Here is a 14,885-nt window from a genome sequence, read left to right as displayed (position 1 = left end):
TAATCATCTGAGAGATACAAATCAAAATGACAATGAGGTACCATTTTACACCTGTCAGAATGGCTATCATCAACAAATCAACAAATGACAAGTGCTGGTGAGGATGTGGAGAAAAAGAAACCCTTGTGCACTGCTGTTGGGAATGCAGACTGGTGCAGCCACTGTGGAGAACAGTATGGAGTTACCTCAAAAAATTAAAAATGGAACTCCCATTTGACCTAGTAATCCTACTTCATGAATATATCCCAAGAAATCAGAAACACCAATTAGAGAGGCTATGTGTACACCTATGTTCATAGCAGCACAATTTATAATAGCTAGGATTTGGAAACAGCCTAAGTGCCCATCAGCAGATGAGTGTATTAAAAAATAGTGATACATCTACACAGTGGAATACTACACTGCTGTAAAAAAGAAAGAACTCTTACCATTTGCAACAGCATGGATGGAACTGGAGAGCATTATGCTAAGCGAAATAAGCCAGTTGAAGAAAGATAAATATCACATGATCTTGCTCATTTGTGGAATATAATAAACAAAAATAGATCCAGAGACATAGAAGCATCAAACAGACTGTTGAACTTCAGAAGGAAGACAGGGTAGGGTGGGGGGTGGTAAGAGATCAACCAAAGGACTTATATGCATGCATATAAGCAAAACCAATGAACAAAGACAGTAGGGGGATGAAGGCATGTGCTGGGGGGTGGGAGCAGCCAGGCAGAGGTCAATAGAGGGAAAAGGAGACATATGTAATACTTTAAACAAAAAAACATTTATATTAAAAAAGAACACCTAACAACAATGAGACTTCATTACAATATAGATGTGACAGTACAGGTACAAATGTTAAATTTGTTATTTTAAGAATATTTCTTCATTATAGTATAAACAGATCTTCTTTTCTCCCCATTGTTTATAACAGATGAAGTAAAATAAAGTAAAAATAATATAAGAAAACACTTATTAACAGTGCAGTTTTCTTGGTTCTCCAATCTCTACTGACAACTTCTCAACCTACCGCCTCCTCGCCTCCTGTAATACACACACACACACACACACACACACACACACACACACACACACACCCTCCCTTCTTGCCTCCAAATTTACAAAGAAAAGAGAGACTATCAAGTGAGTTTCCCATTTAAAAACTTTTAAACATATCCACCTTCACCCCTGGTATAATTTTTTATTTTGTTCCAATTCTGGAGTTGACTTCCTCAGCTTGTTCCCTCCACATATGCTTTGCCACCCATTCCCCACATTTGGGGAGAGGGATTATACTGTTATTTGTACCCCCTCATTTATTAATTTTTTCTATCCTACTTGGATCCTAAAATTAAACAACCAATTAATAAACCTCTGTGGCTGGCCTCTACTTGCAATATACAAATCCTATGAGTCGTTAAAGAAAAATGTGAAGAAAATAACTAAAAGATAAAGTTTGGCATTGTTCAAAATGCCATAAATAAAATTAAAATTAAATGACAAGAGGAAAAATATTTGTTACACATGTCAATGAACTACTTTTCTTAAGTTATAAAGTGCTTTTATGAAAATCAGCAATTTTCACCTGGTGTGCAACAAGAATTTTTGTTAATATATATTTTTATTGATTTCAGAGAGGAAGGGAGACAGAGAGAGATAAAGATAGAAACATCAATGATGAGAGAGAATCATCAGCTGCCTCCTGCACACCCCCTACTGGGGATTGAGCCCACAACCCAGGCATGTGCCTTGACTGGGAATCGAACTGTGACCTCCTGGCTCCTAGATCACTGCTCAACTGCTGAGCCACACCAGCCAGGCTGCCACAAGAATTTTTAAAATATGCAATACCTGACTGTTTAGTCAGGGGCACTGACCTCTTTTCCCTTAGGTTGTCAAATAAAAAAAAATGACAACAGCCAACACAACAATAACCATCCAGTGTGAATGAATCAAAATTATACCTATTTTTGTCAGATGGGCAAAATATATATTTTTTGGTGTGCCGCAGAATTTTAGTAATTAATTTATGTATGTCATGAGATGAAAAAGGTTGAGAATCACTGAGGGAAATCACTAAGAAAAATAACCAGAAAAAAATAGACTAAATGCATGATTTGGTGGCTTGTAAAAAATATAAATATATATCACTTATTGACATATGAAAGACATACAATTTCAATCATGAATGAAGAACTACAAATTTCAAAATGATGCCAATTTCACCTGTAAGATTAGCAAATGCCAAATAATCTAATAATACTCTGTGTTAATACAGATGTGGAAGTATAGATGCTTTTCATTTTATAACTTTGTTCCCCATTTAAATTATTTCCTTATTATCATAAATTACATTTTTGAAAAAAAATAAAATATTATGTTAAGAAATCTTTCTCTTGACCTGATTTTAACTCAAGATAAAGTTTTATCATTCTCTATCCCTTATTAGATTGATGTCACAAAACAGTGGCTTTAATGCCACGAGTTCATTTCTACCTGTACTCACCTATTAGCTACTTTATCCTGAATCTGCTTTTATTTCTCCATGAAGCCATCTCTTGCTAAATCATTAATTACTTCCAGTTCAACAAATGCAAAGACCTGTTCAGTATTATTTCCACTTACTCGCCTAGAATCATTTGACAGTGGTGGTCTCATCTTTAATCACTCTCTCCCATTGGCTGGATGACAGGGCACTCTCTGAGTTTTCCTTCTATATCTCCAGATTTGCCTCTCCCTCTCTTCTTTTCATAGTTAATCTTTTCTCCAACCATTAAGTATTGAGGTTCCTCAAAGCTAAGTTCTTCAACTTTCTCTTTTAATTCTACACACCTATGTCTTCCCTTAGTACATCTGAAATACCAAGATAACTCATTAATTTTTATTTACAGCCTATATATCTCTTTTGAGCTCCAGATTCAGATATTCTCCTACTTTATTTTTATATTTAAAGTGCACATTAGGTCAACTTATCCAAAACTGATCTTATATCTCCTGTCTACCTCATACATTATTTCCCCCCAATTGTCTTCATTTCACTAAAGGTACCATCATTCATGCTGTTATACAGCATAAGAAACTAGGAGTCATCCTTGATTTTTCCCCTCCTCCTCCACAGTATCCAACATATCAGCAGCTCCTACATTTATTTTTTCAACTTAAGTTATACATAATATACAATAAGTTGAACATATTTAATGTATACATTTTGATGAGTTTGAATAAACCCCTAATACATCTCCACAAACAAGGTAATAAGCATATTTTCATTAATAAGTAGTTCTTGATCTGCCACCTTTTCATCACCCACCATGTCTTCATCACTAGCATAATTTTTGTTAGGGACACCGATACCCTGTATCTGCCTTAACTCTTCTATCCATAATCCACATCCCAGAATTATCTTTTGGAAATTCACAGCTATCATATTTTAGCCCCCCAAAATAAATTCGTACTCAATAATGGAATAAGTACCAAAATACTGCAAGGCTGAAATATTGTCTCCTAGGCCCCTCTCCAAATTTTTCACCCATGCCCTCCTTACTCTGTGCTCAACCCATATGGTTCAGAAAATTTTGCATATCATTCTAGGCATATATATCTAAACAGCTGCCATTTTATAGAATGAACATTATGCAAGTAGTCTGTTCTTCCCAACTCACTGTAGACAAGCAATAAGACAATTCCAGGCAAAATGGGCATGGTTTGGCTGACTTATTTGCATTATGAATTCATTACAAAAATCTCAACAATTTTCAAGGCATTGACTAAGCTCATTTAATTTTCAAAATATAACCTAACACAGAAAGAACAAACAAAAATAAAAGTAAACTGAGCTTATCCTAAGTGTGAAAACATTTATGTTGCTAAAAATCATCTCATTTATGAATATATATTCTTTTCTCATAGCTTGACTTCTAGATTCTAAGAAACATCCATCCAAGTGAAATTGGGGGTGGGGATAAGAAACTGGCATGGTCTTGCCCAGTCAGTCATTCACCCTCTTTGAGTCTCAATTTTTTCCCCTATAAAATGGGGATATTAATATCAAGCTCAAAGTCATCTAAAACTTGATATACCAAGTATTCTCAGAGCATTTCATTATTGTTTTTCTGTCTCTGTCTCTCCTCACTTTCTCTCCTTTCATTTCCTCTCATCTCCTCTCATCATCACCTATTCTTACTTCCTCCCTTAGTCTCATTCCCTCCCTCCTTGTCTCGCCACATATATAAGAATTCAAGAAAATAACTTTGTTTTACATAACAATTAAATGAGACTGAGTGGCCCCATGGAACACAAGTATACTTGTTTTCAAATTGCTTTCATTTGAAATAAATACTCGGGCACTATACAACAATAAAGACTAATGTCTACTTCTGGTTAATAGCTACTATCATTGTTTTTACTAGAACAATTATTTGTAATTCTACCCACAAATATATTCATTACAGTAAGCTCTTGTCCTTTCCATTTTGAGAAATATTGATGTAGCGTGACCCCCTACTAAGAAATACCAGGTATAAGTCCCAAGTATATTTGAATTTAAGGATATTTTCTCTTATGGCTTGGTAACAATCATCAAATTAAAGAACAGAGAATCTTCATTCAAATAGATAAACAGTTTCAGTTCATCTTAGACAAGAAAAAGTGATCTTTACCTAGTTAATTTGCTAAAAATTGGTCCTTGTTTCCAAGTTCATATTTAAGTCTACAGTCCATAAATAATATATCTCAAATAACATTTTCTGAGGTCAATAACTAAAACACTGTATTCATTCTAAAAAAACATAAGTCCCTTTAGAAATGTCATTTTTGTTTAGATTATTGATCCCATCCTCTTGGCAGAGCCAAAGTGTTTAGCAAGACTATTTCAGGGACCTGGAACCGACACTTCTATTGGCAGTGAGACAGCAGATTACCCAGATCTCAAATGAGAAGACACAGTGGCCAGGTCTACATCACTCTAACATTCTACTGACGTGCAGCACAGATGGTGAGATATGTTGATGGATGAGGTTGTCTTAAGCAGTAGAGTTATCTTAGTCCGGCCAAACATTTTAGTTGAATGACCTATTAAAATTGGCTGTGCCAAGGCCACTGGAGAGATTTATAAGTAACTAAATTTGTTAAATGTCAGATTCTCTAAACATTTATGAATATATATTCTTTTCTCATAGCTTGACTTCTAGTTTCTAAGAAAGATCCATCCAAGTGAAATTGAGGGTGGGGAAAGGAACACAAGTATAGAGTGGGAAAGGAGGAAGTATAGGGATTGGGAGAATATATGCAAACAAAATGATCTCAAAATACTAAGAGGAATTTTTTAGGGGGGAACATTAGTTTAAAAGGGCTAACTTAAATTTGAATTATGTAGGATAGTTTCCTTATACATCAGGATCTATAAAGAACTGAAAATTTGCTAACAGTTTATAACTTCTCCCCTATATTTATTCTATAGGAGACAAGCTAATAGAAAAAAGCATTGGATTAAGGGTCATGGTAATTGGGTTCTTGTATAACCTTCACCATGGCATCCAAACTTTTGGAGTACCAGTTTTCTCGACTTATAAAATGAGAGTGAGTAGATGGTCTAAATTCTCTCTTACAACTACTAAATTTTGCTTTTCAGCTCACTACCCCAGACCTCCAATTTTATGATTAGGGATACTTTAAACTTACTGAGAAGCAGTAAAACACAATGCTAAGTACTCAGTCTCTAGAGTTACACAGACTTATTTTAATTTTATCTTTATCACATACATGTATATGGCCTTCATATCATTATTACTCAGTATTTATTGAGTTTTGAGGTCGTCTATAAAATGGAGATAATAGTACTCAACATGCAAGCTGTTCTTAGATTTATTTTGTTTTAATTGCACTTATTACCTTTTATTTAACTTGTTGTCTGTAATGTCCATAAGAGTAGTGATTGTTGTCTGTTTTAGTCACTGTTGTATCCCAGTATCTTAACACAGAGTAAAGGCACTCAATATTTGTCAAATGAATAATTAAACAAAACAATGCATATAAAGTTCTGAGCATAATACTGGGCATATAGAATTTGATAAATGATCCTATAAATGGTTTTATTAATACCCAGAGTGTCACTATGGGTATGAAGAAGCGGGAATGAAAGAAGTAAAAATGCTTCAAAGAGAAGATGAAGGGGACTGAAGACCATACTGTTGTTTCCAATTATTTGAAAGAGTATCATATGTTACTTTCCAAAAAAATAATATGATTCAATGGGTGGAGACTTCAGGGAGTTATTTATTAATTCAGAGTAAGGAAGACTTTTCTAAAAAATTGCTCAAAGATGAAATGAACTGGTGCTCAAGTCAATGTTCAATTCTTATCAGTCAATCAATGACTGTATTAAGAAATCTAATTAAAGATTATCAAACTATCACCTTATGCATTAAATAATTTGAAGAAAAGTTGTTATAAATAGCATATACAAAATAAATTTTAAAAACATAGGAAATACTGAATTATTTCCTTATGATGCTATTGACAAAAATACAGATGGAAAATAACAAATAAAGTATCAATCAATTTTCTTTGTGTACATGCAATCAAAAAACATTTAGTCATTGACAAATTAGGGCTAAAAACAAATGCTGTTGATTTGTCTTATTGATGTTGGCCAAAAAGCAGATAGGGGGCACAAAATCCCTTATTCCCTATCAGAAAGGCAGGATTGTTTAAGGCCAGCTTTTTCTTTCCTGTTCTTTTACCCCAGTTGCAACACTGCAATTTGGAATTTAAAAATATTGGCAGTGGAAATGTCCTGGGTTGTATGGAACTAACTGGTGCATCACTCTTGCCAACTGGGAATGATTTTAGATAAAAATGCATGACACTGATGAAAAAGGAATCTCACTCAATATCACTTTTATGAAGGATAGTAGCCTCACATTAAAATAGTGCCATCAATCTACTGCCATCAGGTCAGACAGAAAAGAATTAGGTACATAAAGTGGCAATCATAAAATATAGCCAAGCAGGAGCTATGTCTGATCACAGAAGGTCATTTAAGCATCTGGAAAAACAAAGGAACCATGTTGTTTTTTTATTGATTTGTTTTGGGGAGAGAGAGAGAGAGAGAGGAGAGAGAAGAGAGAGAGGAGAGAGAGAAGAGAGAAGAGAGAAGAGAGAAGAGCGAACAACGTCAATTGGCTGCCTCCTCCAAGCCTCCTACTGAGGATCAAGCCCAATACTGCAAAGTTGAGCTTGTGCCCTGACTAGTAACCGAACCAGCAACCTTCCTTTCAGTGCACAGGATGACACCCAACCAACTAAGCCACACCAGCCAGGCCATGTTTTTTGTTTTATTATTTTTAAATGAGCTATCAAAAATTAATCACAATTGAGTTGGGTTTCTATTTTGGACAATCATATTGAGGAAGATGCAGTGGTTCTGACGGTTTTCAATAATCTTTAAATTGGTCACCTGCTGAGAAAAGATATGTGATCACATGATAACTTTTCCAAGGTACAGTGGGGCCTTGACTTACGAGTGTCCCGACTAACGAGTTTTTTGAGATACCAGCTGTCTCTTGGCCGATTTTTTGCATTGAGTTGATAGAGTAATTTGAGTTAACAAGCTCCTTAACGAGCTCGGTCTCGGAATGAATTAAACTCGTAAGTCAAGGCCCCACTGTATAGAACGGTGAACTGCACTCACACATTCAAGCTATGGTGTCATCTGACTGATGGGAATAGTTAATTTTATGTGAAAACTTGCCTGGGCCATGAGGTGTCCAGACATTTATTTGGCCAAACATTATTCTGGGTGTGTCTATGAGGGTGTTTCTAGATGATATTAACATTTGTATTCATACACTGAATGATGCAGATTTTTCTCCCTAATGTGAGTGGGCCTCATCCAACCAACAGAAGATCTGAATGAAACAAAAAAGCTAAGTCAGAGGGAACTCTGCCCGTGTGCCCACATGAATTAGGACATTGGTCTTTTCTGTTCTTCACACTTGAACTGAAACATTGTCTCTGCTGGTCTCAGGGCTGCCAGCTTTTGGACCAGAACTACAATATTGGCTCACTTGGGTCTTTTGATATATATATACGAGCACTCACACTATCATTTCTGTTTCTCTGAAGAACCCTAATACACTGGTTCAGCATCAGCAGGGAATGAACTGAGTTGTGCCAATCAAGTGGATTATCCAAACAATTGAAGTCAATCCTATAGAAGTTAATCTTTTAGAAACTTGTCTGGTAGCAATGTGGGTAACCAGGCAATGTAATAACACTTTTTTTATATAAAATAATGAGCCAATTTTCCAATGCTTCTAAATATTAGTTTTGTAAGCAATTCCTTGCTTTCAAACCCCAAATTCTATGATTCTATTATTATAAAACAAGCTTATGTAGCCATTCTCAAAATCAATTTCAAAAGCAACAGCAAAAAGTTTCAAATGTGTTTACTTCCCAAGGGAACTATGCAAGCATTTAGGAATCCATCTCGTTTCCTTACAGTCACTTTTTGGAGGACTTACGTACCCATCATCTTTATGCGTTTATTCCTATTATCCTCATTCATCAGCACATGGCCTATCTACTTATTTTCCATGATTATTTCCAGGCTCTGGTGTTTTATATTTAAACTCTATTTCTACTACACAGATTAAGCTTCCAAAGCAACTATCCTTGTGGACCTGAAGATAAACGTTGATGCTGCCAAATTCCTGGGATTACCTCCGTGTGAATTTTCTTATTGTCACTCACCTTCCCAGAAGCAGAAATTCTCCAGCTAGACCCAGGCGCCTCATGGCCATCAACAGTCCTCGCACGGTCATGCCCTCACAGAAGCAGGCTACAACCCGGGCCTTGGGCAAGTGACTCCTGAGCTTCTTCAGCAGCTTATCGAAGCTCTGCTCCCCCGCGTTGCTGTAGATTTTGTAAGAGTGAGCAATGCAAATCCCTTCCTTGGCTGACATATCTTTGAAAGCTTCCATTCCACTTTCTCCGTAGTTGCCTGTGTGAAGACAGATAAGCAGAGGGGTAGTGAAATGGGAGTGTTGGGTTCATTGGTACAATGAGAAGGCAGACGTGCTGGGAGGTTGAAGGTTACTTGGTAGTCTTGGATTTGTAACCTGAAGACCTGAATGAGTTTTTGCTCTTTTACTGACTTGCTCATTTGGAGCAATTTACAATAAAACTACATTATATATATATTCATTGAACTTTTTCTAAATCCTCACTCAAGGATATGCTTTTATTGATTTAAGAGATAGAGAGAGATATGTGTGTGTGAGACACACACACACACTGAGAAAGAGAGAGAGAGAGAGAGAAAGAGAGAGAGAGAGAGAGAGAGAGAGAGATATGAGAGAAACATCAATTAGTTGCCTCCTGTATGCACCCTGAGTGGGGATCAAACCTGCAGTCTTAGTATGTGCCTGACCAGAATTTGAACCTGAAACCTTTTATTTTTCTAAAATATATTTTATTGATTTTTTTACAGAGAGCAAGGGAGAGGGAGAGTTAGAAACATCGATCAGCTGCCTCCTGCACACCTCCTACTGGGGATGTGCCCGCAACCAAGGTACATGCCCTTGACCGGAATCGAACCTGGGACCTTTCAGTCCACAGGCCGAAGTTCTATCCACTGAGCCAAACCGGTTAGGGCAAACCTGAAACCTTTTAGTGTAAAGGACAATGTTCCAACCAACTGAGTCACTCGAGTAGGGCTGCATTGAACTTTTAAAAAATTTTCACTGAGATAGAGAATAATATTGAAGTACAAGTAATTCAGCTCCCCTTTGATACAAAAAAAGCTTATATTCTAGTGAGATGATGAGATAGATTTATCTATTTTTTTCTTCTATATTACTTCCCTTTGCTTCTCATTGTATGACCATATCACCCCACTGATTAGTGTATGTATACACACACACACACACACACACACACACACACACACACACACACTGACTGGCCAGATTATTATGACCACCCCATCAGTACTTCGTTGGGCCACCTTTTGCCTTCAATACTGCAGCAATTCTTCTTGGCATTGACTCCACGAGATGTTGAAAGGTGATGCAAGGAATCTGACACCATGCCTGATGAATAGCACTGTCCAGTTCTGTGAGATTTGATGGTTGTGGAACCAGCTGCCTGATGGCTCTTTTAAATTTGTCCCACAAATGCTCAATTGGATTGAGATCTGGTGATTGTGGGGCCACCTAAGCAAGGTAAAGTCTCCTTCATGCTGTTGAAACCACTCCTGCACAATACGAGCACCATGGCATTGCGTATTGTCTTGTTGGAAGAAGCCATCTCCATTGGGATATGCCATCAACATGATAGGATGAATTTGATCAGCAATGATACTTAGGTATGTTGTGCTATTCAGATGTTTATAATGATCTGGCCCTCTAGCAACTTCAGCAGGAAATTATAGCTAATTTGCCTACAAATGTCAGGTGGTCATAATAATCTGGCCACTCAGTGTATATATATATTATAGATGATGTACAAATATCTTATGGCATATTATATTTTAGATTATGCATATTTTATTAATAATCATGAGAATTTGTGGTTTTTGTCCCAACTGAAAAATTCAGATCCTTGAGATTTTAGTAATGTCATAGTTAAATGTATAAGCTTATGAAAAGCATTTAAAGTTTCATTCTATATAACCAAAGGAAAGTTAGCTATATTAGGGAATAACTGAAAATTTCTGAAAAATGTAGGGGCTAAGGATTGTTGGCAGTCTTTTAAAATTAACAGAAAATGGGGATCAATATTGACTATCGACTGTTTGCTAGGAAGTGTAAGACCTTTGTATATACGATTGCACTTTACTTTCACGTTAATATTTTGAGATATGCATATGACCTCCATGCTACAGATGAAAAAACAGGTGAAGCAGTTAGGTTTATACTCCCCAGAGTTTCACGTGCAGTAGGTGGAAGGCTGCACTCCATCCACAGATCTAAGAGTAAAGATTCTGCTCCCTGCATTCTTCTATGGCTGACTTATAAGAGAGTCAGAAACCCAATTATATCTGCATTTCTCCTTCCCATTTAAATGCTTCAATTTTAGATACTTTTTTTGAGCCTTTTAAGGCTCTATAGCTCATACTGGGCTCATTTTCTGAGTTTTCAAGAAATTAGATGGGTGAGGGGCATTGATTTGAAGAATACAGGAGACTATTATGTGACCCAAGGTGAGGGAAGTATAAAGATGTAACTGGCCTAACAATCAACCATACCTAGGAACTGGAATTTCATCAGAAGGAGATATCAAATGAATAAGAGAGTATAAGGCACTCATTTGCATAGGTTTCACTATATGACTATATTAGAGATAACGTATAAATAACTATACCTGTACAACATTTTTAATTTTGGAAAGTCAGTCCATATATATTACCTCACTGCTCCTCACACCTAGTCTGTGACAAATGTAATATTTTCCCCTCTCAGCAAATAAATCTGAAGTCACAATTAGCAAGTAGGTGGCAGAGTCTTGGTTTGAACATGTATCTTCTCCCTCCTAGGCTTATATGTGCTCCACAGGTACCTTCTACTAAGGAGATACTTGAAGTTGAGGTTGGGTTTTTGTGCAGTTTTACAGGGCAAAGTAGAGCAGGCTATCTGAAGTCCCAGCTAAAAATGCCAGGGGGCCAGCTGCACCTTTCCTTCTCCAGAAATAAAGCAACAAGGACCCTCTATGATGATGGCAGATGGGCAATGTAGTTATTTTGCAATTAAGAAAGTTTAAAGGGCTCTCTCTGAAAAATGTGCCAAGGGGCCTAAATTACTAGTTTTACACTAATCTGAGTAACCTATTTTCTGATTTATTTTTAGCCAATTCTAGTTTCAACTGACTGTCTTGAACTTAATGTTTTGATTAATGCTGGGGCATTTGCATAAATAATTTAAAGTTAGATATATAGCAATTGTGATGACATCAATGAACATTCTCAATACATTCACAGTTAAAACAAGAAACTATACCCAACAAATTCATAATCTTTATCTCCTCTCCTAAAAGCTTTGTTTTAACATTGTTTTCGTTTATACAGTAAGTTACATGGAAGCAGCTTGTGTATAGGGAGGGAACTTAGTTATTAGGAAGATAAGCGTTCTAATTCAGCTTGAACAGTCTCTCTAAATCTCCGTTTTTCTCTCCTGAAAATCAGAGATAACACTGCTTAACATATGGGCATTTTGTGTATTACATTTAACATATGTAAAATAGCTGACAGGTAGCCTGAACCCAATCAATTGTACCCATTGGGATTATAAAAAAAATATTCTAGGCATAGTTAAGCTGCTCTCTCTTGGAACATCTAAAACAAATAATATGGCAAATGCATTAGCACTGAACAATAGACTAAAGGAAACATGATTTTATCTGATCAAAGCCCAAGTAGTACACTTTAAAATTGAAATGGAAACAGTCTTAACAGATGTGAGACATAAAAATTCTGCAGAGTAATATTTTAATAAAAGAAGCCCATTGAATGCTGGGGATTAAAAATAGGAATATATGTTTTCTAATAAAATTGGGAAGACTGAAGTGCTGAGATTTTCAGTAGTTGATAAAATGACTGCATTCTGGAATTGCACAATTAAAAAAAAAGGAGAAACTAAAAAAAAGTTCATAGGCTTCTCAAAGTAAATGAAACAGGTTTCAAGTGAGGTACAGAATGAGGACAAGTCTGAGAAAGCAATTTTTTTCTTTCAACAGTGAAACAAAAATGATTAAGAAAGGAAGATACAGGGTAGAATATCAAACTAGCCAATAGCTTCATTTTAAACAACTGGTAAAAGTAAGAAGGAACCCATCAGACATTCTTCTTTAAGTAGTAGAGGGTCTGTGACTTGGTATGATAACAAGAAATGTAATGATAGCCTGACTTGACTCAGCTCACACTATAGTTGCAATGATGGAAATTTCAAATATTGATTTATTTTTATTTTTGTTAATCCTCACTTGAAGATATTTTTTTCATTGAGAGAGAGTGGAAGGGAGGAAAGATGGAGAGAGAGAGAGAGAGAGAGAGAGAGAGAGAGAGAGACATTGATGTGAGACATATCAATTGGTTACCTCCTGCACGAGTCCTGACCGAGGCTGGGGAGTGAACCCACAACCCAGGTACATGCTCTTAACCAGGAATTGAACCTGTGACTCTGGTTGATAGGCCGACACTCTATCCACTTAGCAACACCAAGCTGGGCTTAAATACTGATTTTTAACTTTTGTAAATCCACAAAAATACAATATGAAAAACTCATTATGCAATAGAATATGTATGTGATCAATATTTACTATGAAAATTAGAGAGTAAGATGATAGCTTGAGGGTGGGGGCAGGAAGAGCTGGTGGAAAGGGGGAGGGTATTAAAATCTTCTGCTCCCAATTTGGAAGTTTTAAACAGGAAAAAAAAAAGAGATGATTAAGGGGATTATTTCAAGCTAAAAAAAATAAGAAGGAATTAATCTAATATTATTAAGTGAAGAAATGAGATGATGTGTGAATCAAGAGATGTTTATTGTTAATAAATTTAAAAGGTAGGCATTTAAACCATAGTATATTCATACCACTTAGAAATAAAAAGATAAAAACACAAAAACATAAAATTTGCTTTTTTCTTGAAGCCCTTCTACACTATTTGACTTTGAAAAATAGGAAAGTACAAGTTTGATGGAAAAATTTAAATAACATAGTTGAAGCTGTTAAAACTGGAGAGTAGATATGGATAATTTTAAATGAAGTGACAGGTGAACATCAACAAATAAAGAAATTTGTCATGTTGATATTGAGGACAAAATTTTCCTATAATATCCTTGAATCAAATGTAAAAGAGTAAATATTAATTTATAACTTTTATTTTTTTAAATATATTTTATTGATTTTTTACAGAGAGGAATAGAGAGTTAGAAACATCGATGAGAGAGAAACATTGATCAGCTGCCTCCTGCACACTCCCCACTGGGGATGTGCCCGCAACCAAGGTACGTGCCCCTGACCGGAATCAAACCCGGGACCATTGAGTCCGCAGGCAGATGCTCTATCCACTGAGCCAAACCGGCCAGGGCAATTTATAACTTTTAGATATCCTCATATGTTTCTGGTGAGATATACCAACATGCAATTATTCTTATACTATCACTGTAATGAAAATAACTAAGGAATTTTCAGTAATTTTGTAAATTGCATTATTATACAGCAAATTTAATCAAAATCAAATATTATTTCAAACAACTGCTGAGATATCACTTTGTTTTGGTTCTGAGTCTCTATCACATCAGTTGGTTTTGGCTATAGTGTTTTTTAAAGATGCATAATTTTTTATCCCACTGCAGCCACAGAGTGAAAGTCTAATGCATGAAAATATAAAACAGGACCAAGATTTTTTTTTATTATATTATGAAACACAGTAATCCTGAACCCACGACAGCATGATGAATTCACATTTATTCCAAGAGTAGATGCTCTAACTTAAGACTACATGAGTCATTTCTAGTATACCAGAAACTTTAAAAATGAGGTGATGTCCACAAGATGTCACAGATCGAAATAAATGGAAAAAAAATAAAGCAAAGTCCAGTAAATTTTTCTTCCTCCTGTCAAATGACCATCTCCTCACTGATTCTTCAATATCAAGCTCAAGGGATTTCTCTGCAAAGTCTTCCCTAACCCTCCTATGCATCCCTTCCTTTGTGTCTCATTTGATCTTACAATGGACTACTGCCTTTACTTCTCTGTGCTCCTACTAGACTGTATATACCTTTTAGAACACGAATGTTATTTACTTTTGTATTTCCAACAGGGACCTGGAAGATAATTAACACAAGCTGAATAAAGAAAAAAATGAATGAATGAAGAGTACAAAGTAATCAATACCTACT

The 14,885-nt window shown here is 35.9% G+C and overlaps 1 protein-coding gene across 1 annotated transcript in view; it reads right to left on the bottom strand.

The window, feature by feature from the left end:
- Positions 1-2,648: 2,648 nt before the first annotated feature.
- Positions 2,649-14,885, bottom strand: part of LOC102261422 (metabotropic glutamate receptor 5) — a 164,813-nt gene continuing 152,576 nt past the window's right edge. Inside the window, exons 3-4 of the mRNA XM_005879345.1 lie at positions 8,740-8,989; positions 2,649-2,841 (exon numbers count right to left, since the gene is read on the bottom strand). Coding sequence (XP_005879407.1) covers positions 2,649-2,841; positions 8,740-8,989 — 443 coding nt within the window. The remainder of the gene's footprint in view (positions 2,842-8,739; positions 8,990-14,885) is intronic.

Source organism: Myotis brandtii, unplaced genomic scaffold, assembly GCF_000412655.1.
Source record: "Myotis brandtii unplaced genomic scaffold, ASM41265v1 scaffold594, whole genome shotgun sequence".
Lineage (NCBI taxonomy): Eukaryota > Metazoa > Chordata > Mammalia > Chiroptera > Vespertilionidae > Myotis > Myotis brandtii.
Note: the sequence above shows the minus strand (reverse complement) of the source record. Positions and strands in the feature narration are given on the sequence as shown.